We start from the raw sequence: 24,498 nt of genomic DNA, 5'->3' as shown, positions 1-24,498 counted from the left end.
TTCCACTTCCAGTGAATAACTTTGCCATGTTTCCAGGTTGTTTTCCTCCACTTCAGCATAGAAATCGGAATAAGTGATGATATTATCATCAAGATGATCACACAGTTGTTTCCTCAGTTCACATTCACTCACATTAAGTTGAAGTGCAGAAGCCTTAAAAAAGCAATTTCCATCAGCCGGTACCTTCAGTAACTTGTATCCATTACAATGCAGAAGTTGTTCTAATCTCTCCGTGTGAAACTTTTTCATTTTAGATTCATACATGTAGTTGGTATGACTTTCATGTAATGTCTTCAGAACAACAGTTTCCTCCAATTCCCCACTTGACCTTTCATGAAATTTGCTATGAACAATATTCTTCTGATTTGGTATTGTCAATTCTGTTTCCGATTCAGTGGTGTCAGACGAGCATAAATCTTCTTCATTCGGAAGGTACTCTTCTGATGATGTTTCGATGCTACTTTCAACATGTGTATGTCTATATTTCCCCAAATAAATTAAAGGTTCGTCATCAGAGCTGTCAAATTCATTTTCATTTCCTCCCTCACTGGTATTACTGGGACGTGGCTCTATGTAGTCTTGAGGGGCTTTCATATGCGTTGCCGACAAAGGATCTGTGTTGTCAGTAGTTTGTACCTGATTAGCATCCATGTTGGTTGCCGTCAATGGATCTGCGCCGTCAGTGGTTGGTAGCTGATCAGTTTCCATGTTGGTTGCCGTCAATGGATCTGGGTTGTCAGTGGTTGGTAATTGATTAGCTTCCATGCTGGTTGCCGCCAATGGATCTGGGTTGTCAGTGGTTGGTAATTGATTCGCTTCCATGCTGGTTGCCGCCAATGGATCTGGGTTGTCAGTGGTTGGTAACTGATTAGCTTCCATGTTGGTTGCCGCCAATGGATCTGGGTTGTCAGTGGTTGGTTGCGGATTTGGTTCCATGCTCGTTGCCGTCAATGGATCTGTGTTGTCAGTTGTTGGTAGCTGATTAGCATCCATGCTCGTTGCCGTCAATGGATCTGGGTTGTCAGTGGTTGGTAGCGGATTCGGTTCCATGTTGGTTGCCGGCAATGGATCTGCGTTGTCAGTGGTTGGTAGCTGATTAGCATCCATGTTGGTTGCCGTCAATGGTTCTGCGTTGTCACTGGTTGGTAGCGGATTCGGTTCCATGTTGGTTGCCGTCAATGGAACTGGGTTGTCAGTGGTTGGTAGCTGATTAGCATCCATGTTGGTTGCCGTCAATGGATCTGCGTTGTCACTGATTGGTAGCGGATTCGGTTCCATGTTGGTTGCCGTCAATGGAACTGGGTTGTCAGTGGTTGGTAGCTGATTAGCATCCATGTTGGTTGCCGTCAATGGAACTGGGTTGTCAGTGGTTGGTAGCTGAGTAGCATCCATGTTGGTTGCCGTCAATGGAATTTGGTTGTCAGTGGTTGGTAGCGGATTCAGTTCCATGTTGGTTGCCGTCAATGGAACTGGGTTGTCAGTGGTTGGTAGCGGATTCGGTTCCATGTTGGTGGGTGGTTGTGGCACAATAAGGTGTAATATCTGATTGTTCTCGATAATATTGCAAGCTTCCAAAATGTCTTGATCTTCGAAGTCAGAATCAAACTCACTCATTTTCCAATGCCTATAGAAAGAAAACAAAAAACAAAAGAAAACAATACATAGCACTGGTCTTGAAATATTTGTGTATGTGACATTATTTCTCAATTTACAATCTAACTTCATGTATCATATATTTACTCTTATGTAAACTTTACTTGTGTTTATGAAAGATGTTTATGTTAAAACCACAAGTCTCACCCATGTCATTTACATACTATTTTATAGCAAAATTAACAAAAAATCCCTGCGATTATCTGAAAACAACCAAGAACACACTAAAAGTTAACGAACACTGATTTGATAATGACTTAAACATAAAAATCCGTTATATAAATCATCAGACGTGTTGTTGCGTCGTAACTTTATAACAATATAAGAGATCAATTTTAAAAAATTAGTAAAATAACAGATAATTTAATTCAATTTACAGTTTTACTTACCTTAAACGTATTTATGTTGATGAAAATAATTTGGACTATGATATTTCCGTTGTAAGACGTTTGTGTAGTGGGGTTTATCTTCGACGCCAGGACCAAGTAATGACCATTAGTATAAGCTGACTGGAATTTAGCCCGGGAATCAGATATAAACATCCTGGGCCATAGAAGGCTAGCACCAGTTAACATCATCTGGTGCGGGGGAGCGCTTATCTCTAATCGTAAACACAAAAAGCCAGCACATCTCAAATGCTTATCAGTTGTTACGGCTCTCCAATTAAAGGAGTCTTAAGCCTATATCAGAGTGCTAGAATGTGTTAATTCTCGATACGTTTTTCTGGCTTAATAGAATTGAGTGAAAACTTTAATGTTGTGTATACCAGCATGTAGTATTTTAGTATAGAACATCCTGGCGCAACACGAGAACAGAGTTAGGTGATAAGTTGTTTATGTCTTGTTGAATATCTTTTAAAATATACAATGTAGTACATAGATATTTTGGCGTAGGATTATATATGGTCATACAATGTTTTGAAAGTCATAAAGTCAATTTTAATATTTTACAAGATAATGTGTTCTGGCACTAACCCCTCGATATGTCTATTGTTCTATATGTCTATTGTTCTATATGTCTACTGTTCTATATGTCTATTGTTCTATCTAAACTTGGAGGTGTCTCCCTACAAAACAGATGCAAACCTAAAAGTACTTTTCCTCTACAGAATAATATATAAAATCTGTTTTATACGAATGTTCACCTCTGTTGCTACTAGTAAATGAATTCACAAAAACATGTCTTGTTTTAAACTAAATCACATTACAATTATTAGAAAGAAAAGGTTCATCTTTTGTTCTTTGATGATACATTTGACATCATAACATTTAATATGATAACTATACATAAATTTATGATGCGATATAATAATTTAAATTCTATGCGTATCTCCAAATCGAGTGAATTAACACTTTATGCTGACAGTCTAACTCAGAGACACTTTGGTTTCAGTGTAAGATTGTGAAAATCATGCACAAAAACATATAATAAACAGTTGTCTTATTCTTGTTTATATGTTTCTGTCATCTCATGATCTACAGAGTAGACTTTTTCACACTACATAATCAGCTATCGACACCTACTAGAGACACATAATAAGAAGAGACTGGTATCCTCTATGTATAATAAAGTATCTGTTTAGGTGTCTATAGAGCTAACACATCTAATTCTAATGTACTAATGTCTATACAATGACTCAATATCTACCATTTCGAACAAAGACACACTCAGTTGTCTAAATGATTGCTCATACTTCAGTGCAAAGTGAAAGTTTACAGCCCAACAGAACACATGCAACAGCTATTTTCCAGTCAACACAACGTCCACGTTCCTCATGCAACTGTGTCTTAACTTCCCAGGATTTATGACCTTGAGGCAGCGCACAGAACATCGCGACTCTCCATAGTGTATGACAACAGAGTGCCTACTCCCTCGTGTATTCCCTGACTGTACTTATAGAGAAGTGTCTACTCCCTCTTGTATTCCCTGACTGTACTTATACAGAAGTATCCACTCCCTCGTGTATTCCCTGAGTGTACTTATAGAGAAGTATCTACTACCTCTTGTATTCCCTGACTGTACTTATACATAAGTATCTACTACCTCGTGTATTCCCTGACTGTACTTATACAGAAGTATCTACTCCCTCTTGTATTCCCTGACTGTACTTATACAGAAGTATCTACTCCCTCTTGTATTCCCTGACTGTACTTATACAGAAGTATCCACTCCCTCTTGTATTCCCTGACTGTACTTATACAGAAGTGTCTACTACCTCTTGTATTCCCTGACTGTACTTATACAGAAGTATCTACTCCCTCTTGTATTCCCTGACTGTACTTATACAGAAGTATCTACTCCCTCTTGTATTCCCTGACTGTACTTATACAGAAGTATCTACTCCCTCTTGTATTCCCTGACTGTACTTATACAGAAGTATCTACTCCCTCTTGTATTCCCTGACTGTACTTATACAGAAGTATCTACTACCTCTTGTATTCCCTGACTGTACTTATACAGAAGTGTCTACTACCTCTTGTATTCCCTGACTGTACTTATACAGAAGTATCTACTCCCTCGTGTATTCCCTGATTGTACTTATAGAGAAGTATCTACTCCCTCTTGTATTCCCTGAGTGTACTTATACAGAAGTGTCTACTCCCTCTTGTATTCCCTGACTGTACTTATACAGAAGTATCTACTCCCTCGTGTATTCCCTGACTGTACTTATACAGAAGTATCTACTCCCTCTTGTATTCCCTGACTGTACTTATAGAGAAGTATCTACTCCCTCTTGTATTCCCTGACTGTACTTATACAGAAGTATCTACTCCCTCGTGTATTCCCTGACTGTACTTATACAGAAGTATCTACTCCCTCTTGTATTCCCTGACTGTACTTATACAGAAGTATCTACTCCCTCGTGTATTCCCTGACTGTACTTATACAGAAGTATCTACTCCCTCTTGTATTCCCTGACTGTACTTATATAGAAGTATCTACTCCCTCTTGTATTCCCTGACTGTACTTATACAGAAGTATCTACTCCCTCGTGTATTCCCTGACTGTACTTATACAGAAGTATCTACTCCCTCGTGTATTCCCTGACTGTACTTATAGAGAAGTATCTACTCCCTCGTGTATTCCCTGACTGTACTTATACAGAAGTGTCTACTCCCTCTTGTATTCCCTGACTGTACTTATAGAGAAGTATCCACTCCCTCGTGTATTCCCTGACTGTACTTATAGAGAAGTGTCTACTCCCTCTTGTATTCCATGACTACTTATACAGAAGTATCTACTCCCTCTTGTATTCCCTGACTGTACTTATACAGAAGTATCTACTCCCTCTTGTATTCCCTGACTGTACTTATACAGAAGTATCCACTCCCTCTTGTATTCCCTGACTGTACTTATACAGAAGTATCTACTACCTCTTGTATTCCCTGACTGTACTTATACAGAAGTATCTACTCCCTCTTGTATTCCCTGACTGTACTTATACAGAAGTATCTACTCCCTCTTGTATTCCCTGACTGTACTTATACAGAAGTGTCTACTACCTCTTGTATTCCCTGACTGTACTTATACAGAAGTATCTACTCCCTCTTGTATTCCCTGACTGTACTTATACAGAAGTATCTACTCCCTCTTGTATTCCCTGACTGTACTTATACAGAAGTATCTACTCCCTCTTGTATTCCCTGACTGTACTTATACAGAAGTATCTACTCCCTCTTGTATTCCCTGACTGTACTTATAGAGAAGTGTCTACTCCCTTGTGTATTCCCTGACTGTACTTATACAGAAGTATCTACTCCCTCTTGTATTCCCTGACTGTACTTATAGAGAAGTGTCTACTCCCTTGTGTATTCCCTGACTGTACTTATACAGAAGTATCTACTCCCTCTTGTATTCCCTGACTGTACTTATACAGAAGTATCTACTCCCTCTTGTATTCCCTGACTGTACTTCAACAGAAGTATCTACTACCTCTTGTATTCCCTGACTGTACTTATAGAGAAGTGTCCACTCCCTCGTGTATTCCCTGACTGTACTTATACAGAAGTGTCTACTCCCTTGTGTATTCCCTGACTGTACTTATAGAGAAGTGTCCACTCCCTCTTGTATTCCCTGACTGTACTTAAACAGAAGTGTCTACTCCCTCTTGTATTCCCTGACTGTACTTATACAGAAGTATCTACTCCCTCTTGTATTCCCTGACTGTACTTATACAGAAGTGTCTACTCCCTTGTGTATTCCCTGACTGTACTTATAGAGAAGTGTCCACTCCCTCTTGTATTCCCTGACTGTACTTAAACAGAAGTGTCTACTCCCTCGTGTATTCCCTGACTGTACTTATACAGAAGTATCTACTCCCTCTTGTATTCCCTGACTGTACTTAAACAGAAGTATCTACTACCTCTTGTATTCCCTGACTGTACTTATAGAGAAGTGTCCACTCCCTCGTGTATTCCCTGACTGTACTTATAGAGAAGTGTCTACTCCCTCTTGTATTCCCTGACTGTACTTATACAGAAGTGTCTACTCCCTTGTGTATTCCCTGACTGTACTTATACAGAAGTATCTACTCCCTCTTGTATTCCCTGACTGTACTTAAACAGAAGTATCTACTACCTCTTGTATTCCCTGACTGTACTTATAGAGAAGTGTCCACTCCCTCGTGTATTCCCTGACTGTACTTATAGAGAAGTGTCTACTCCCTCTTGTATTCCCTGACTGTACTTATACAGAAGTGTCTACTCCCTTGTGTATTCCCTGACTGTACTTATAGAGAAGTATCTACTCCCTCGTGTATTCCCTGACTGTACTTATAGAGAAGTGTCTACTCCCTCTTGTATTCCCTGACTGTACTTATACAGAAGTGTCTACTCCCTTGTGTATTCCCTGACTGTACTTATACAGAAGTGTCTACTACCTCTTGTATTCCCTGAGTGTACTTATACAGAAGTATCTACTCCCTCGTGTATTCCCTGACTGTACTTATAGAGAAGTGTCTACTACCTCTTGTATTCCCTGACTGTACTTATAGAGAAGTATCCACTCCCTCGTGTATTCCCTAACTGTACTTATACAGAAGTATCCACTACCTCTTGTATTCCCTGACTGTACTTATAGAGAAGTATCTACTCCCTCTTGTATTCCCTGACTGTACTTATAGAGAAGTGTGTACTCCCTCTTGTATTCCCTGACTGTACTTATAGAGAAGTGTCTACTCCCTCTTGTATTCCCTGACTGTACTTATAGAGAAGTATCTACTCCCTCTTGTATTCCCTGACTGTACTTATAGAGAAGTGTGTACTCCCTCTTGTATTCCCTGACTGTACTTATAGAGAAGTGTCTACTCCCTCTTGTATTCCCTGACTGTACTTATACAGAAGTGTCTACTACCTTGTGTATTCCCTGACTGTACTTATACAGAAGTGTCCACTCCCTCTTGTATTCCCTGACTGTACTTATACAGAAGTATCTACTCCCTTGTGTATTCCCTGACTGTACTTATACAGAAGTGTGTACTCCCTCTTGTATTCCCTGACTGTACTTATAGAGAAGTGTCTACTCCCTCTTGTATTCCCTGACTGTACTTATACAGAAGTATCTACTCCCTCTTGTATTCCCTGAATGTACTTATAGAGAAGTGTGTACTCCCTCTTGTATTCCCTGACTGTACTTATAGAGAAGTGTCTACTCCCTTTTATATTCCCTGACTGTAATAACAGAAAAGTGCCTACTGCCTTCAATATTCCCTGATTGTACTAACAGAGAAGAACCTACACTCTCTGATACAGAAGTCCAATTCCATGATGATACTTATATATCGATAAAATGCTTGCAAGACCCAAATCACCAAAAAGCTATGTGGCTGTTTTCAGCAAATGTTTAACTTGTTGCAGTGTTACTTCATGTTACAAGTCTGTAAGCGAAAAGCTGACGTTACACACACATCAATGCCAGATACTATTTACCACACCACTCCCTCACCCAGCAGTTGTGTGTTATTCACAGGCACCTACTGAGCAATCCTCACTACTGTGGTAAAAACACATGTGCAGAATGACAGGTAGATCAAAGGTCAAAGAAAGAATCGGTTCAAATCTATGCAAAGAACACACTCATTGTCATTCCAGTTAATAATGAATGAATTAATTTACTTTTTTCTCGCGGCGAGAAGTCGTAAAGAAAGTTGCCATCTCGACCTCGCGGCTGACATTGTTTCTCCATTTGCGTAGTCGCTGTGAAAAAATGTCCTTGCAGCAATGAAATACAATGTTAATGTTTTAAACACATGTATACTTGTTACCATGGTTACATTGGAGAGTATGTTGTATAATACATCACAGATAGAGCAACAAGGGTTAGTTTCATCAATCATGCGTCTGCATACACCTTTGAAAGAAGCATTTACTGATGTCCCATTAACAACTGGACACCTGAATGAACACTGAATGTTCTAATATAGGCGACCCATTCAAATGCATACAGAAGCATGATATAGGTTAATGTGCTGATAATAACTTGAGAGAGCATCATTCTGGTTAGTATTAGGACAGATCTACAGAAAGGACAGTCTCTCCTCCGTCACAACATGTTCAGCAGCCAGACAGTAGACAGACAAGTTGTTATTGTCAGTGAGGGAGGACATATCGGTCTCAAGCCTGGCCCAGGTTCAGCATGCATGCCAAATTTAATGAGGTCATTCCATTCCTGATTTCAGAGGACATACCTTTGTAATCAGTCCCTGCAACAACATGGAGTACCATGGAAACATGTCAAGGGTGAGCCAAATCCTACTTTAGTGAACTCCATTTACTGAACAAATTACTTTAGAACTTGCCACAGATCATTTTCTTTTTATTGTAAGATTTTGTCTTAAATATAAATGTAAAATACAATAATTAATTTATGTTTGTGCGTAAGCTGTTATATTTTGAGTTCATGTTAATTTGTTACAAATGGGCATGTGTACAAGGTACAATATAACACAGAGCCAAAACAGCTATAATGAATAAATTAAAAAAAATATCAAATATTCAAATCTACATCATTTTGTAAGCATTGAAAGGAAAAAAATACAAAATTAAAAAGTAAAAATAGTAAAAAATAATAAAAATATATTCAAATAGTCAAAAACTGGATAATATACATAAAATGACTTATATTACGGGGAAGTTATGTCAATATAAAATGTTTTGTCAAACTTGGAAAATGACAGGTGAATTTGAGATGAAGCTGATCCTCAAGCCCTGCTTGAAGGTAGATCTACTGTAACGAGAGTAACATGCCACTTGCTGGGTTGTCCATGATTTGCATAGTGTATACCATCCTTACTAACAGTAGAACCATGAGATTTAGCATCAGACCATATCACACTGCTTAATGATTTGTTTGTTGTTTAATGCTGCACTCAGCAATAGTCCAGCCATATGTCTTGTTTGTTTGTTTGTTGTTTAACGCCGCACTCAGCAATATTCCAGCTATATGATGGCGGTTTGTAAATAATCGAGTCTGGACCAGGCAATCCAGTGATTGACATCATGAGCATCGATCAAATGGGATACAATGACAAGCATCAACCAAGACACCGAGTCTGACTGCCAATCCCATTAGTCGCCCCTTACAACAAGTACTGCTAACAGAACACTTAAGCCATTATAAAACGTTGAGGTGCATGACGCACACCTGAAATATTTTCTCAGTTTTATTTTTCTTCAAAGGCACAAAAATAAGTACAGATATTCATGGTTCTCGATCAATATATTTTTCAGTTACGCTTCCGAAACAAACTCATATTATTGCGTGCGGTTAAGTCCAACTTTATTTAACGAACATACCAAAACTATAATCGATAAAGTCCTTGATTCAAAGGGCCATCAGTTCAAACATTGCAAAGTGTGCAAAGAAGTGTTGAATGGCTATTCAGCTGAAATGCTTCCTCACTTTATAGTGGGTTTACATCACATAGAGACTCCTTCGTCAATTGGAACATTACAGAAAGTAATTTTTATCCAAACTCAAATGAAAAACAGAAATCAAAGACATATTGATCAGCCGAACCAAATACTATCTGTGGCTTATATAGTACTTAAATATAAAAAATATCTAGACACACCCAGCAAGTGGCACATCACTGTTCTATGGAAACTAGTCATGCAAAGCTAGAGGGAAGGGAGATAACTCTGGTTACAGGGAATAACTTACTTCTCTCCGAGGTGGAAAGACACTGGGCCGACGGACCCATGGTCTGATGGACTTGGACTGTCCGACTGTCTGGAGCTACCGTTGCCGATTCCGACCCGGCTCAGGGAACCAGTGCTGCCCGAACTGGCGGCAGACCGCAGGCGAGGGAGACTCCCCTTGGTTTGGGAGGAAGGGTTATACGCTGCAAACAGAAGGAGCAAAGTGATCATATTGAAATGGTCGACCCTAGAGGAATATCCTGGACAGAGCAGCCACATCACCTACAACTAGGTTCATGAATGGTGGACAACTGCTGTATATTGGATTGTGTTAATGTTTGTTTATTTGTTGTTTTACGCTGCACTCAGCAATATTCCAGATATGTGATGGCAGTCTGTAAATAATCAAGTCTGGACCAGTCAATCCAGTGATCAACATCATGAGCATCGATCCACAAAATTTGGATACGATGACATGCATCAACCAAGTCAGCAAGCCTGAACACCAGATCCCGTTAGTCGCCTCTTATGACAAGCACATTGAGTGACTCTTGTTCACTCTTCTGAATTGCATAATTTTAAATGACTGAGTTGATGTTTACATTTTTAGATGCGGAGGATTGACAAATATTTGATAACCATCGCTCAGAAAATGGTTTTCTTCAAGCAGCCTTAAACTCTGGAAACATGGAAATCGAAACATCTTGAAGCATGACATCTGTGTACATTGAGGACAGCAACCTGCCACAGATTCCACAGACACACGTGTGTGCTTGGGGGACACTCAAGGTCCAGGTTTTGTTTGCTTTATATAACCCGTGTTACAGCAATAGGCTTAAAAATATAAAAGAACTGGTTCTCAGGCAACGGCTTTTGAAAATATAGTGCGGGCAGACGGGCAGTGATTTCGTGTGTGTGTTTTGTGTACCATCAACCTTGGAAAAGGCCTCCCTACATAAATGTATTCATGTTTTCCTTGATGAGTGAAATACTGGAATACAGTATTTGACAACCGTGAGACTTTGAATATTTAAGAATTTAAAAAAAATAGAAGTGGAGTAAAAATGAAAAGTACTGGTACACCAAACTTAATGATGATGTGGGCAGGGCCTGAGAACCAGACCATTATTGTTTTTAATCATAATGTATTTAGAGAGATTGTTCATCAACTCCCAATGTCTTCAGCAGATGCAGATCCCTGTCAGAGCATCACAGTTTACAAACACAAAGATTCATATAATTGTAAAGTGAAAATCTAATCAAAAACAAACTGCAAGAAAACATACATACATATGTAGCAGTATATAGGCAACAATACACACAAAACATAGAACTACAGCATCATGGCAGTATATATATGTACATCTATATATGTATATGTATATATGTATATGTATATCTATATCTATATCCTCACAACGGTATATATTGATAATAACATACCGGTATGTTCATAACAGACTCAACATGGTTGAAGCATCATGTCACGTGTTAGTATGGGTTGTTAGTAAAACAAGATAAGTCCATCTCCATCCATCTATATTCTGTCTCTATGCTCAGTCACCTCTTGACTCAACATTCTGACATAACAGTGAAACATAGTCAACTTTCAAATTCTAACATCATTTTCATTTGATAATATGCATGTACATTATTGATCTATTTTATGGTCCAAAACTGTCTTCCACAGGAGATGAAATTGCATCACAATGCTTTGAAGACTATTGTGATGTCATCGGTTACCATGACGCCACAATCAAATGACATCACAAATCTCTCTGTCACTGAAACTTGTCAGCTATACTTTTTACACTCAAGACACAAGTTTTTACTGTTTACAAACTTGAAAGTTGGAAGAATGATTTAGGATGACAAAAATAATCTCAACCTTGTGTCTTTTGAAATCTTTAATACCAAATTGGGTTAATATATTTAATATCAAAAGAGAGTTGGGTGAGATTCTCTATGTATATCAGAGAATGGTGGGACAAATATACACTGTAATAGTTATATATTTCAATGGTGAGCGTCTGAGTGGGTGAGTTTGGTATAATGCCACATTCAACAGTATCTCAGTGATATGATGTTGTGTCAGCTCGATGTGGAAGACAGCCCAAGACTGTGACACTAGGAAGGTTGAGGCTAGCACACACCAGTTACCGGGAATACAAAACACTTCGAAATCTAGGAAACAACACAAGAAACCATATGTCACCACTGACTAATTCACAACACTGTTCCACATCAGTACAGCTGTTCCAAAGTGAATAAGAACTTCACACAGCCATGGCAGCCTTATTATAACATGGCAGACGAGCATCTTCACAAATGGAAGTTTCTCGACTTCTCTCTGAAGTGAAATCTTCATAACCTCTACGGTTCAGAGAAGAATTTTGAGAAATCCAACATGGCTGCCCTGGCGACCATCTTGAATTATGGACAAGAACTCCCTCTGACCAAGTTGAGCCAACAGGAATACACAGAAGTTCTTCCGGAGTGAAGAATCCAAAGCTTTTCCACATCAACACTGGTGACAAGTTCACAGAGGTGACAAAAACACAGTGCAAAATGAGTTTAATAAGAATAGAAATGAAAAGTTTCCATAAAAAGCTTTTGTGCAGCAGAATAAAGTTTCATTTCTCAAAACTATGCTTGTTTCCAGGAAGGATGTTTACATGAGAACAAAAGATATATGATTCAAGGATATCACAGTTCCAGAAGCCGATACTAAATACCACATGTCTCCGTAACAAAAGTCAAAATGGCCTAAGAAGCAATAAGGAACACCTCTCCACAAAATTCATAAGTGTGCAAAGAAAATTAACACACTTCATAAAACAAGTAACTGGGACGTCAACAAGGAGTTCCACTGCTGACAAAATCAAGTGTGCGAGTGATTATTGTTCAAGCAAGTGAAAAGCCTAATGTTACATAAACGTGTTTGCCTGAACCCTAAGAAAAGATCTTGCCGCCACAGCCTTAAGATGACAGGCTTCTGTATGCCACTGTCTATCAACTCCCCAGGACTTTATTGAGGAACAGCCATGAAATTCATGCACAGGAGGACTATGACACAATGACAAAGCCCACTTGTTGCGACAAGACTGAACCATGGGTGCAGTTACTGAAGCCACAGATTGTGCAACAGAGAGGTTGGAGGTCAGCACTGTATGTACCTTTATTAAGAAAATCATACAGGCCTGAAAATAAACAGGAAAAAGGTTCTTGTTAAACATCTGTTTGTTCATATATGGATAAAAATTGTGACAAAATATACATGTAAATGTGAACAGGCTAAAGCAGGGACACAATAAATGGATACAAATATGTGAAACAGCGTGAACCAGAATAGAAACAACATTCTACGTGGGTAGCCCATATTTCTGGATCACTGATAAATCATTATTTCCGGTGATATCAAGAGATTACATCCCGCGTTACATTCATGCTACATGTGCCATCTACCTGCTCTTGTGTCTCCATACATCAGAACTCTTGGCAGGATTTGCCAACAGTGACAATAGTGATGATTTTACAGCAGCTTCATCTAACTGATGTCAAGATTAACATTGCAAGTGATGTACCACAGAACAGGATTAACAATGAGGTGGTCTTGCTGATACAACAATGTGTGTGTTACAGACAGAAGCCATAGTCCATCTTCCTGAGGCAAGGGAATTAACCGACTGTGAAAGTCCAGTTTCCAGTTTTGTGGCTTGATCGTTGCACCACCAGTGGGCATTACGAGATAAGTCCCTTTTATGTCTGTACTATTGACCAAACAGATTCCACCTCTAATATCACATGCATTAACTTCAAACAAAATGTCAGCGCCCAGCCAAGACGATCTGATGGACAATCAAGATACATAATGAAATAAACAAGGGTCATACCTCGCGTAGTGCATCAAATTACCACCTTGATGAAAAAATTGGAAAACACCTGTCGATGTCAAGTTGACATTACACATGCTTTGCAAATCCTGCAGTCAACCGAAATCTGCTTGATGCAATCAATGTTGTTTACAATGTCTAGTTCGTGACATGATTTTGATTGGACTATGCATGGACCCGTTAATCCAGCCAAACTGTACCTCTGGAATTCCAGCCTAGTTGCAAGGGTTGAAACTGGACATTTATAGTCAGTAAACTCCCTTGCCTGGGAAGATGCCACAGTTAATATAAGTGTAGAGAGGTTTACAGTGAGTTACAGATCTAGTGCTTCTGACTGAAATCATGTCTGGACTATAAAACTGGTGGTTAATGATGCAAGCATTCAAATGTTAGGAAGACGCCGGTAAAAAAAATACTAAGCTGAAATGAAGGTCAAACGTACGCAAAAAATAGTAAAATGTTACGAAAAGACGTCATATGAAAAGAGCCTCGGCACACATCATATACACAGCGTTAAAGCCGATTAAACTCAGAATAATTTACAAATTGAATCGCCATCTGGTGTTCTTTATTGTCAATGTCCTTTAGGAGTTTAGTGTCCATTCATGCGCAATGACGTTCTTTAGAACACATTGTTTTTTCTTTTCATATGACATATTTTCGTAACATTTGACTATTGCATTCTTTTGACCTTCATTTCAACTGTGTATTTTTTAACTGGCGCCTGTTTGTTTGGTTTTTTTACCTTAATTAGTAACATTTAATACTTTCTTCGTAACATTTGACTATTATTGCGTACTTTTGTCCTTTATTTCAACTTTGTATTTTTTCCCCCGAAAGGCCGCCCATATATTTCCCCACACACTCGCAACTCTGGAAACCATTGCAATACAAAACTACCGGGGAAAACCAAGATAACAGATAAGACCGATTTACATTGTTCATCAGAAAGGAACAACATCGCAGTTCACAAAGTTCTCCACGTGGTTGGAATGCTGGGATACAATCTATTTATAGCTCTGTACATGCCTAAATATTCATGCAAGATAAATACTGACAATAAATATGATGAGATATTACCATTGTCAACAACATGCCAAGAACAGGACCAAGACCTCTGACATAGACATGGTGGACATTTCAACCCCAGACTCGCATATCAGCCCAGACCAGAATGGAAATGGGGAATAACATGAAAACTGGCCTATAATAACCTACTTATCCCATACCACAATATCAAACTGTGAAATATATCTATCTGCAAGTGAATGCAATACATTTTCACCTTCTCTGGAAGACATTAACTTTTGTATGGTTTTACGCTGCTTTTAGCAATATCACGGTGAGGGATACGAGAGTGGACTTCACACTTGGTACCCATGTGAGGAATCAAACCCGGGCCTTCAGCGTGATCAGTGAACACTTTAACCACTAGGCTACGCTACCGCCCCCATTGTAATGAGAAAGCTGGCCGAGCAGACAAGCAGATGATCCATTAAGGGACATAACTACAATTACTACAATCGGCTGATATTGATCGTCCATACAAGATGTAGTAACAAGATTTATTATGTCTCAAAGTGAGATTGACCAATCAGAGAGCAGAACTACTGACCCCAGAAGACCCCATATAGCATCAGTAAAAATCCAAGATGGTTGATACTGACCTAATAAGAGACCATACACCGTCAGTAACAGCCATTTTGGATTTGCCAACACTCCCCTCACATATTTCACATGGAAATGCTGGTACTGAAATTTGTTATTTGACACTGTTTAGTGTTTTACTATCATTAATTGTGATGTGCAAGGAAATTAATCTGTTTTTAGATCATGTTCGTCACTTTGCTGCTAAAGATCATAGTTATAAATTTCAACAAGGTTTGGCCCCTAAGGTTTGATGAATGGTCTCCCTTTGACATCAGTAATGGCTGTCAAACACTTTGCTATAGTAGCACCGATGAGAAAATCTCTGATAAAAGGCAAAATGTGCGATATGGATACCAGAGAGTGTAAAGTTTTCGACACAATAAATTTGTTATGGTGTTTTTTAGGTGCTGTATATGGTGTCATATTAAGTTAGCAGAAAAATACTGAGTGAGGTCCGTGTAGCGCTGTAATTTCGGGCCACCTTTTTCTTGTTTACCTCAGCGGCGAAGCTTAGAGCTGAGATTTGATGGTTGTTTTAAAATAAATATGAGGTAAGGTGACCACAGTTGAACTTGATTGTGCATTCATATTTCATGCGATAGCGAGCTGTGGTTCGAACCGAGTGCGAAATCTTGAATAAGGACCAAGATGTCGGGTGTCACTCCTTGTCTATATGTATATAGAGGGTGTGATTTTTTTCTATACAAATATATTATGCTATACACGCTATCGAGTTCCTGTGTTCCAAATGCCCACAATAATGCACAAATCACAGAGGACAACCAAGACATTGCTCTGGGCCTACAGGGCCGCCACACATTCCAACATTGTTGATAACTCATGCACCAGGTTTACAAAACTCTGGCCTATGTTCTCGTGACATGGACACGACTACATTACATGCGTTCTACAGATGAGACAAAGGGAGTCAGCATACACACAACACACTGTAGCCATGGCAACACAAACTAGCATATCTTACTCCTGGAATAGGGAGCTTTCATAGAGCTGCTTTTCAAGGAACTGAGAGACGGGTTATAGGACATGTGCTCCACTTGAACTGAAACAACAACCAATCAGAGGCAAGGTCCTTTTGATTGACAGCGTTAACACGGATTGGATTGGATTGATACATTCAAAACAGCCAATCAGTCTCCAAGTTAGCATGATATTATTTCAGCAGTTAATTATGTCTCATAGCAACACATTTAAACAAAATACTTAAAGACACTATTATTCATGATTGTTAATAACCAGCTGTTACTACAGCATCACTGACATGCAGAAACTGATAATTACACAAACATATTCAGATTGTATAAGGAGCAAATCTGACCAATCCAATAATAATATACTGAACAACAAAAGTTCCTGTGACATTGAAAAAGATTGAATGCAAAGTTATGTTTTTTACTAATCTGAAACAATTTCAGTTTGCAACAGATAAAAGACTCATCATGTAAGTGTTCAAATGGTTCAATTTGCCATACTGACTTAGAAAATGCATGATTTCATAAAAAAACATGTCAATTTACAAATCAATAGCATGCGTGTCCACCTCTGGTTGCGATGCAAGCAACTCATCTTCGTCTCATGGAATGGACCAGGTGTCGTACAAAGTCCTGTGGGATATCTGTCCATATCTGCTGGAGCATGTTTTAAAGTTCCTGGAGTGTCTGTGGAACATGTGGTTGACGTCGAAGGCGCCGATCCATCTCATCCCACATGTGCTCGATTGGGGAGAGATCAGGGGAGCGAGCCGGCCAGGGGATGACATTCCTGTTGTTTTGTTGAAGAGAATCCTGAACAAGTTGAGCAATATAAGGCTGGGCGTTGTCACGTTGAAAGGTAATGCCTGGGCCATGATGACGCAACAACTGTAGAACGTTCACCTCGACGTCGGTACACTCGAATCCGTCAATCGCTGTGGCTGAGGTGAAAACGAGACTCGTCAGTGAATAGAACTTGTCCCCACTACATGGCCGTCCAGCGTAGACGCTGTCTGCACCACTGTAGACGTGCTTGACGGTGGTTTCCTGCACATCTGAGGCGACGATGTACGGTTTGTGAAAATATTCGTCAAAGGCCAGGGATGCTTCTTGCAGTCACTGTTGCTGGCTGGAATTGATTTCGTAGGTGTGTTTTTCGAATCCAGTTGTCTTGTTGATTATTGGTTACGCGTGGCCTGCCACTCTGAGGATGGTCTCTGACTGCATTCGTCTGTTGCCAACGGTGACATAAACACCAAATGGTGTTTCTGTGGACGTTAAATTGTCTTGCAACTTCACGTTGACTCGATCCTGCTTCAAGCATTCCAATGGCTCGCTCATTTTCGGACAGGCATGGCATTTTGTAAATGTGTTGTTTTTCTGAGTGGTTGTTGTCAGCACAATGCTAAACAATGCATATGGAATCCCGTTAACGCACATGTTTTTATACCCATTCTTGGGCATGGGGCTTGCATAAAAGTCAACTTTTGCATGCAATGCATGCTTTTCTGCAGCAGTTGCGTTTTTGTGACTTGATTCCATACATGTACTACAATATTGAAAACCAAACTTTACTTGTTTGAAAAATACACTAAAATATTGGTGTCACAGGAACTTTTGTTGTTGAGTATATTACAGCATCTGCGACAATCAACAATGTAGCCTATACATCATAAACATTGATGGTATTTACAGCCACACATTGGAGTATTATTGTCCGTCAAATCTGACTTTATCCACATACAAACCATTTCTTCCGACAACGGAATAAAAAGCATGATTTTTTCATATTTCAATACATCAAAGCCATGGATTTCGTAAAACATAAACTTGAAATTTGGGACAACCATAAAACTGATATAACCATCAGAATATGGACTGGCTTCCTCAGCCAGATTATTACGATGAATTAGATATATTCGCAGCTGGTGCATGGACAGAAGGATGTGCAGGTGAATGAAATGAGGACAGTAACATCATTTCTCGCCCAACAGAAGAACATGCGGACACCGACCATTGTCTTCTCAACATTTGTCCTAGACTATGATCTAAATGAGAGAAACAAGCCACAGATCCATGAGAGTTACCTCCCTTCCACGCTGCAATAAAACTGGATCCATTCCAAACAATGTATTGATGTTGTCACTGGGATCCATTCAACATGTTCCTTTGACAAAACCAGTTAGTTATCTCAATTCCAAGCAGAAGGTTGGGTGCATTATTGGTGAGTGACTACAATTAGGCTCTACTGTGTACGGTAGGGAAACGTGAACCTGGCTGGTTGTGCAAATGACTGACCGCTAACAAGCTCTCTGGACACTTATGACTTTTTTTTCACAGATTCTTATTCAGTACAACAGCAAAATAATTTCTTGTCAAATAAATACTAGTATCATTAGTGTTTTGTAGAATTAATACCAATATCATTAGTGTTTTGTGGAATAAATACCAGTATCCTTAGTGTTTTGTGGAATAAATACCAGTATCATAAGGGTTGTGTGAAATAAATACCTGTGTCATTAATGTTTTGTGAAATAAATTCCGGTATCATTTACGTTTTGTGAAATAAATACCGGTTTCATTAACGTTTTGTGAAATAAATACCGGTATCATTAATGTTTTGTGAAGCAAATAGTGGCATCATTAATGTTTTGAGGAACAAATACCAGTATTGTTAATATTTTATGGAACAAATATTTGTGTCATTAATGTTTTCGAATATATTATTATTCACCTTATAGTAATTTTTTCAAACAAGCTGATGCTATTTTCCAAACAACCACTGATGGATGTAAAGCCCAGCCAGGTCCACGTGTTCCTGTGTGGACGGAGTTAGCTGTCGCCACTGCCGCATCACCCACCATGCTGTGACAACACACAACGACATCGCCTACCTGAAAGAGCACGCGGACGACCTGTGCCATTAGCTACTGTGGAATGTACAACTGTCAACACAAGGGGTTATATGTGAGAAGTGGCATCACACGGCAACACGTTACAGTCAGACACCAGTATGTACAAAGTGGAAAGACTGCACTCAGATTAGAGAGTAGAAAACGAAAATGATTACCTTGTTTTATTGATCTGCCTGCAAATATTTTGATACATGCTCATGTGCCCTCTATCAATCCTCCCATTGGCATTTTGATTAATAATAAAATCTATACAGGAGCAAACTAAAAGTTGGTTGTTCCATGTACTTCTGTCATGAAATTAAAATAGATAAGAAGACATTAATAAAAGAAAAACATTAAACAAAATGTTGACAGGATTGTCAGGCAGGGGAGCATAGGGGAGTATGACAAGGATGTTGTATACATGCTGTACTGTTGGTGGCCTTATCACCACCTGTAGATCTTACAGATATTCATACACATGACTGGCTCAAACTCTGTTCAGTGTGTATCACCACCCTCTGTTTACTGTGTATCACCCACTCTGTGTTTACTGCGTATCAACCACCCTCTGTTTACTGCATATCACCCACCCTCTGTTTACTGCGTATCAACCACCCTCTGTTTACTGCGTATCAACCACCCTCTGTTTACTGCATATCACCCACCCTCTGTTTACTGCGTATCAACCACCCTCTGTTTACTGCGTATCAACCACCCTCTGTTCACTGCATATCACCATCCTCTGTTTACTGTGTATCACCCACTCTCTGTTTACTGCGTATCAACCACCCTGTTTACTGCGTATCACCCACTCTGTTTACTGTGTATCACCCACTCTCTGTTTACTGCGTATCACCCACTCTCTGTTTACTGTGCATCACCCACTCTGTTTACTGCGTATCAACCACCCTGTTTACTGTGTATCACCGACTCTCTGTTTACTGTGTATCACCCACTCTCTGTTTACTGTGCATCACCCACTCTGTTTACTGCGTATCAACCACCCAACGTGTATCACCCACTCTCTGTTTACTGTGTATCACCCACTCTCTTTATTACATATCATCATCCTCTGTTTACTGCATATCACCCACCCTGTTTACTGCGTATCACCCATCCTCGGTTAACTGTGTATCACCCACTCTCTGCCTACTGCGTATCAACCACCCTCTGTTTACTGTGTATCACCCACTGTTTACTGCGTATCACCCACCCTCTGTTTACTGTGCATCACCCACCCTCTGTTTACTGTGTATCACCCACCCTCTCTTTATTACATATCACCCATGCTTTGATTGCTGCGTATCACCACCCTCTGTTTACTGTGTATCACCCACCCTCTGTTTACTGCGTATCAACCACCCTCTGTTTACTGTGTATCACCCACTCTCTGTTTACTGCGTATCAACCACCCTCTGTTTACTGCGTATCACCCACCCTCTGTTTACTGCGTATCACCCACCCTCTGTTTACTGTGCATCACCCACACTCTGTTTACTGCGTATCAACCACCCTCTGTTTACTGCGTATCACCCACTCTCTGTTTACTGTGCATCACCCACTCTGTTTACTGTGCATCACTCACCCTCTGTTTACTGCGCATCAACCACCCTCTGTTTACTGTGTATCACGCACCCTCTGTTTACTGTGTATCACCCACCCTCTCTTTATTACATATCACCCATGCTTTGATTGCTGCGTATCACCACCCTCTGTTTACTGCATACTCAGCCTACGGTCTTCTGCATACCGTCTGCCTACCCCTTGCACTCTGCCTACAGCCCAGCCTCTGCCTACTGCCTGTACTCACCAGTTGGGTAGGCTGGGGGCAGGTCCTCATCTGCTTCCTCCACACCTACTGGGCCCAGGATGGACGACCCCACGCGACCTCCTTGACCTGCCACACACAACATCCACAATTAATCACATACTTGATTAATAGAATATATTGTTTTCAAGTGTGTTGTGTTTGAGCTAAGTGCAGGTGCAGCCGTGATTGTGGATGGTGACAGAGGTAAGGTAAAGTGGGGTTTAACATTTTGTTGAAGATTATTGCACTTATATAGGGACTTGTATGGATGTGTGTGAGTGAGTGAGTTGAGTTTTAGTGCAGCTTTGACCAGTTACATGACAGGCTGTCAGCGTAATGTGGGAGGAATGCTCCAAGTGATGCAGGTCCCAGAAATATACCATTCTGGTGGAACTCATGAGCACTAGGATGGTGCTGACAAACCTAGAAACATAATCAGGTGAACCAGCATTTGAACCCACAATCATAGGTTTCTGGCATGACCAAAAGATGCTACTCTGTATAGCGAATTGCGGTGCCTTCAATGACTGGGCCACCTGTGCCCCAATGAGTTGGCCAGTTTTGTAGTGCTAACCCATTGAGATACCATGTCACAGTCTAAGATGGATACAGAGGTGGCTGATGTGGGTGTAGATGTGGGTGTAGAGGTGGATGTGGGTGTGGATGTGGGTGTAGATGTGGGTGTAGATGTGGGTGTAGATGTGGGTGTAGATGTGGTTGTGGGTGTGGATGTGGGTGTAGATGTGGGTGTGGATGTGGATGTGGATGTGGGTGTAGATGTGGGTGTAGATGTGGGTGTAGATGTAGATGTAGATGTGGGTGTAGATGTGGGTGTGGATGTGGATGTGGGTGTAGATGTGGGTGTAGATGTGGGTGTAGATGTAGATGTAGATGTGGGTGTAGATGTGGGTGTGGATGTGGATGTGGATGTGGGTGTAGATGTAGATGTAGATGTGGGTGTAGATGTGGGTGTGGATGTGGATGTGGGTGTAGATGTGGGTGTGGATGTGGGTGTGGATGTGGATGTGGGTGTAGATGTGGGTGTAGATGTGGGTGTGGATGTGGGTGTGGATGTGGGTGTAGATGTGGATGTAGATGTGGGTGTAGATGTAGATGTAGATGTGGGTGTAGATGTGGGTGTGGATGTGGATGTGGGTGTAGATGTGGGTGTGGATGTGGGTGTGGATGTGGATGTGGGTGTAGATGTGGGTGTAGATGTGGGTGTAGATGTGGATGTGGATGTAGATGTGGGTGTAGATGTGGGTGTAGATGTAGATGTGGGTGTAGATGTGGATGTGGGTGTAGATGTAGATGTGGGTGTAGATGTAGATGTGGGTGTAGATGTGGATGTGGGTGTAGATGTGGGTGTAGATGTGGGTGTGGGTGTAGATGTAGATGTAGGTGAAGACATGGGTGTAGATGTGGATGTGGGTGTAGATGTAGATGTAGGTGAAGACATGGGTGTAGATGTAGATGTGGGTGTAGATGTAGATGTGGGTGTAGATGTGGGTGTGGGTGTAGATGTAGATGTGGGTGTGGGTGTAGATGTGGGTGTGGGTGTGGGTGTGGGTGTGGGTGTGGGTGTAGATGTAGATGTGGTGGTGAGGTGAAATGGGGTTTAATGTCGCGTCCAAGACTATTGCCCTTATATAGCGATGTGCATGTACGTGTGTGTGTTTGTGTGGCTGCTTGTACTAGTCTGGACTGATGCCGATTTATAGTGCTAGCTCACTGAGATACCAGTTTAACATGAATACCCCACTCAGACACAGTATACTGACTCCGGGCCAACCAGTCCTTGTTTAAACCCAGGCAGGGTAACAACAAGTACAGTCTTTTGGTATGACGCAGTCGGGGATCGAATCCCGGACCTTCCGTTCTCTGGGCGTACGCTCTACCACCAGACCACAGAGGCGGTCGGATGTAGATGTGGGTGTGGATGTGGGTGTGCATGGGTATGTAGATGTGGGTGTGGATGTGGGTGTGCATGGGTATGTAGATGTTACCTGTGTCTTTCTGCAGTATCTGTCGGAGTGTGGGCAGGCCGGGATTGCTCATGATAATGAAACCACACAGCTCCTCGATGGTCTGCCAGCGATGTAGACGCTCCTGTAGGTCCTGCTTCACCTCCTCAAAGGCTTGTCTACAACCAACCATTGAAAGTACAGCACCTTGACTACAACCAACCAATGACAGTAGAGCACCTTGTTTACAACCAACCATTGAAAGTACAGCACCTTGTCTACAACCAACCAATGACAGCAGAGCACCTTGTCTACAACCAACCACTGAAAGTACAGCACCTTGTCTACAACCAACCAATGACAGCAGTGCACCTTGTTTACAACCAACCAATGACAGTAGAGCACTATGTCTACAACCAATGACAGTAGAGCACCTTGTCTACAACCAATGACAGTAGAGCACCTTGACTACAACCAACCAATGACAGTAGGGCACCTTGTCTACAACCAATGATAGCAGATCACCTTGTCTACAACCAACCAATGACAGCAGAACACCTTGTCTACAACCGACCAATGACAGTAGGGCACCTTGTCTACAACCAATGATAGCAGATCACCTTGTCTACAACCAACCAATGACAGCAGAACACCTTGTCTACAACCAACCAATGACAGAAGAGCACCCTGTCTACAACCAACCAATGACAGTAGAACACCTTGTCTACAACCATTGACAGTAAAGCGTCTTGTCTACCACTGACCAATGACAGTAAAACACCTTGTCTGCAGCCAACCAATGACAGTAGGGCACCTTGTCTACAACCAACCAATGACTACAATTATTTTCATATTAAATATATTATTTTCAGATCATGATTATTTCTTACAATTACATTTATCGTTATCATTCCCATTATATTAAATGTTCAATAATCATGTTACAGTTACATATTTACATTTTGTCATTACCTGGCAATAAGTATTCTTTGGTCAATGTCATCCAGTGAGTTTCCATGGGCCATTCGGAGGGACCCCAGAAACGCCTTATTTCTTTTTCGGATCTTATCACACTGCAAAAAGGAATTACTAAGCATCAGTGGCCAAGTTTTATTCATTAACATTAAGATAACAAGAACCTTTGACTATTTCACTCATTATACTGTATGTCACCGCTGCAGAGTTATTCCCCCTTATTCTCAAAGATGTTTTTTTCTGAATTCTGTAGTGAGTGAGTGAGTGAGTGAGTATGGTTTTACGCCGCTTTCAGCAATATTCCAGCAATATCACGGCGGAGGGACACCAATAATGGGCTTCACACATTGTACCCATGTCGGGAATCAAACCCGGGTCTTCGGTGTGACGAGCGAACGCTTTAACCACTAGGCTACCCGACCGCCCCTCTGAATTCTGTAACATTTGAGCATACTACTAGTTCCTGAGTGTAATCCTTTGATGGCCACTAGTTGCACAACCAACTCCATTGCTGGGGAGCCGACTACAT

General features: G+C 40.7%; 1 protein-coding gene across 11 annotated transcripts in view; it reads right to left on the bottom strand.

Moving 5' to 3' along the window:
• LOC124126850 (stromal interaction molecule 1-like) overlaps positions 1-24,498 on the bottom strand; it is a 107,920-nt gene that overhangs the window by 8,099 nt on the left and 75,323 nt on the right. For 3 of the 11 annotated variants that reach the window (XM_048384779.1, XM_048384782.1, XM_048384788.1), the window contains 8 exons: positions 23,967-24,067; positions 23,037-23,173; positions 21,031-21,117; positions 19,218-19,268; positions 16,317-16,394; positions 12,968-12,991; positions 9,814-9,994; positions 7,767-7,862 (listed from right to left, as the gene is read on the bottom strand). In XM_048384779.1, the coding sequence (XP_048240736.1) occupies positions 7,767-7,862; positions 9,814-9,994; positions 12,968-12,991; positions 16,317-16,394; positions 19,218-19,268; positions 21,031-21,117; positions 23,037-23,173; positions 23,967-24,067 (755 nt within the window). The remainder of the gene's footprint in view (positions 1-7,766; positions 7,863-9,813; positions 9,995-12,967; positions 12,992-16,316; positions 16,395-19,217; positions 19,269-21,030; positions 21,118-23,036; positions 23,174-23,966; positions 24,068-24,498) is intronic. The other 8 variants (XM_048384780.1, XM_048384789.1, XM_048384783.1 and 5 more) reach the window with 7 other exon arrangements.

The sequence above is a fragment of the Haliotis rufescens genome, unplaced genomic scaffold, assembly GCF_023055435.1.
Source record: "Haliotis rufescens isolate VD_foot unplaced genomic scaffold, xgHalRufe1.0.p SCAF_50, whole genome shotgun sequence".
NCBI classification, from domain to species: domain Eukaryota; kingdom Metazoa; phylum Mollusca; class Gastropoda; order Lepetellida; family Haliotidae; genus Haliotis; species Haliotis rufescens.
This window is presented reverse-complemented; position numbering and strand designations above follow the sequence as displayed.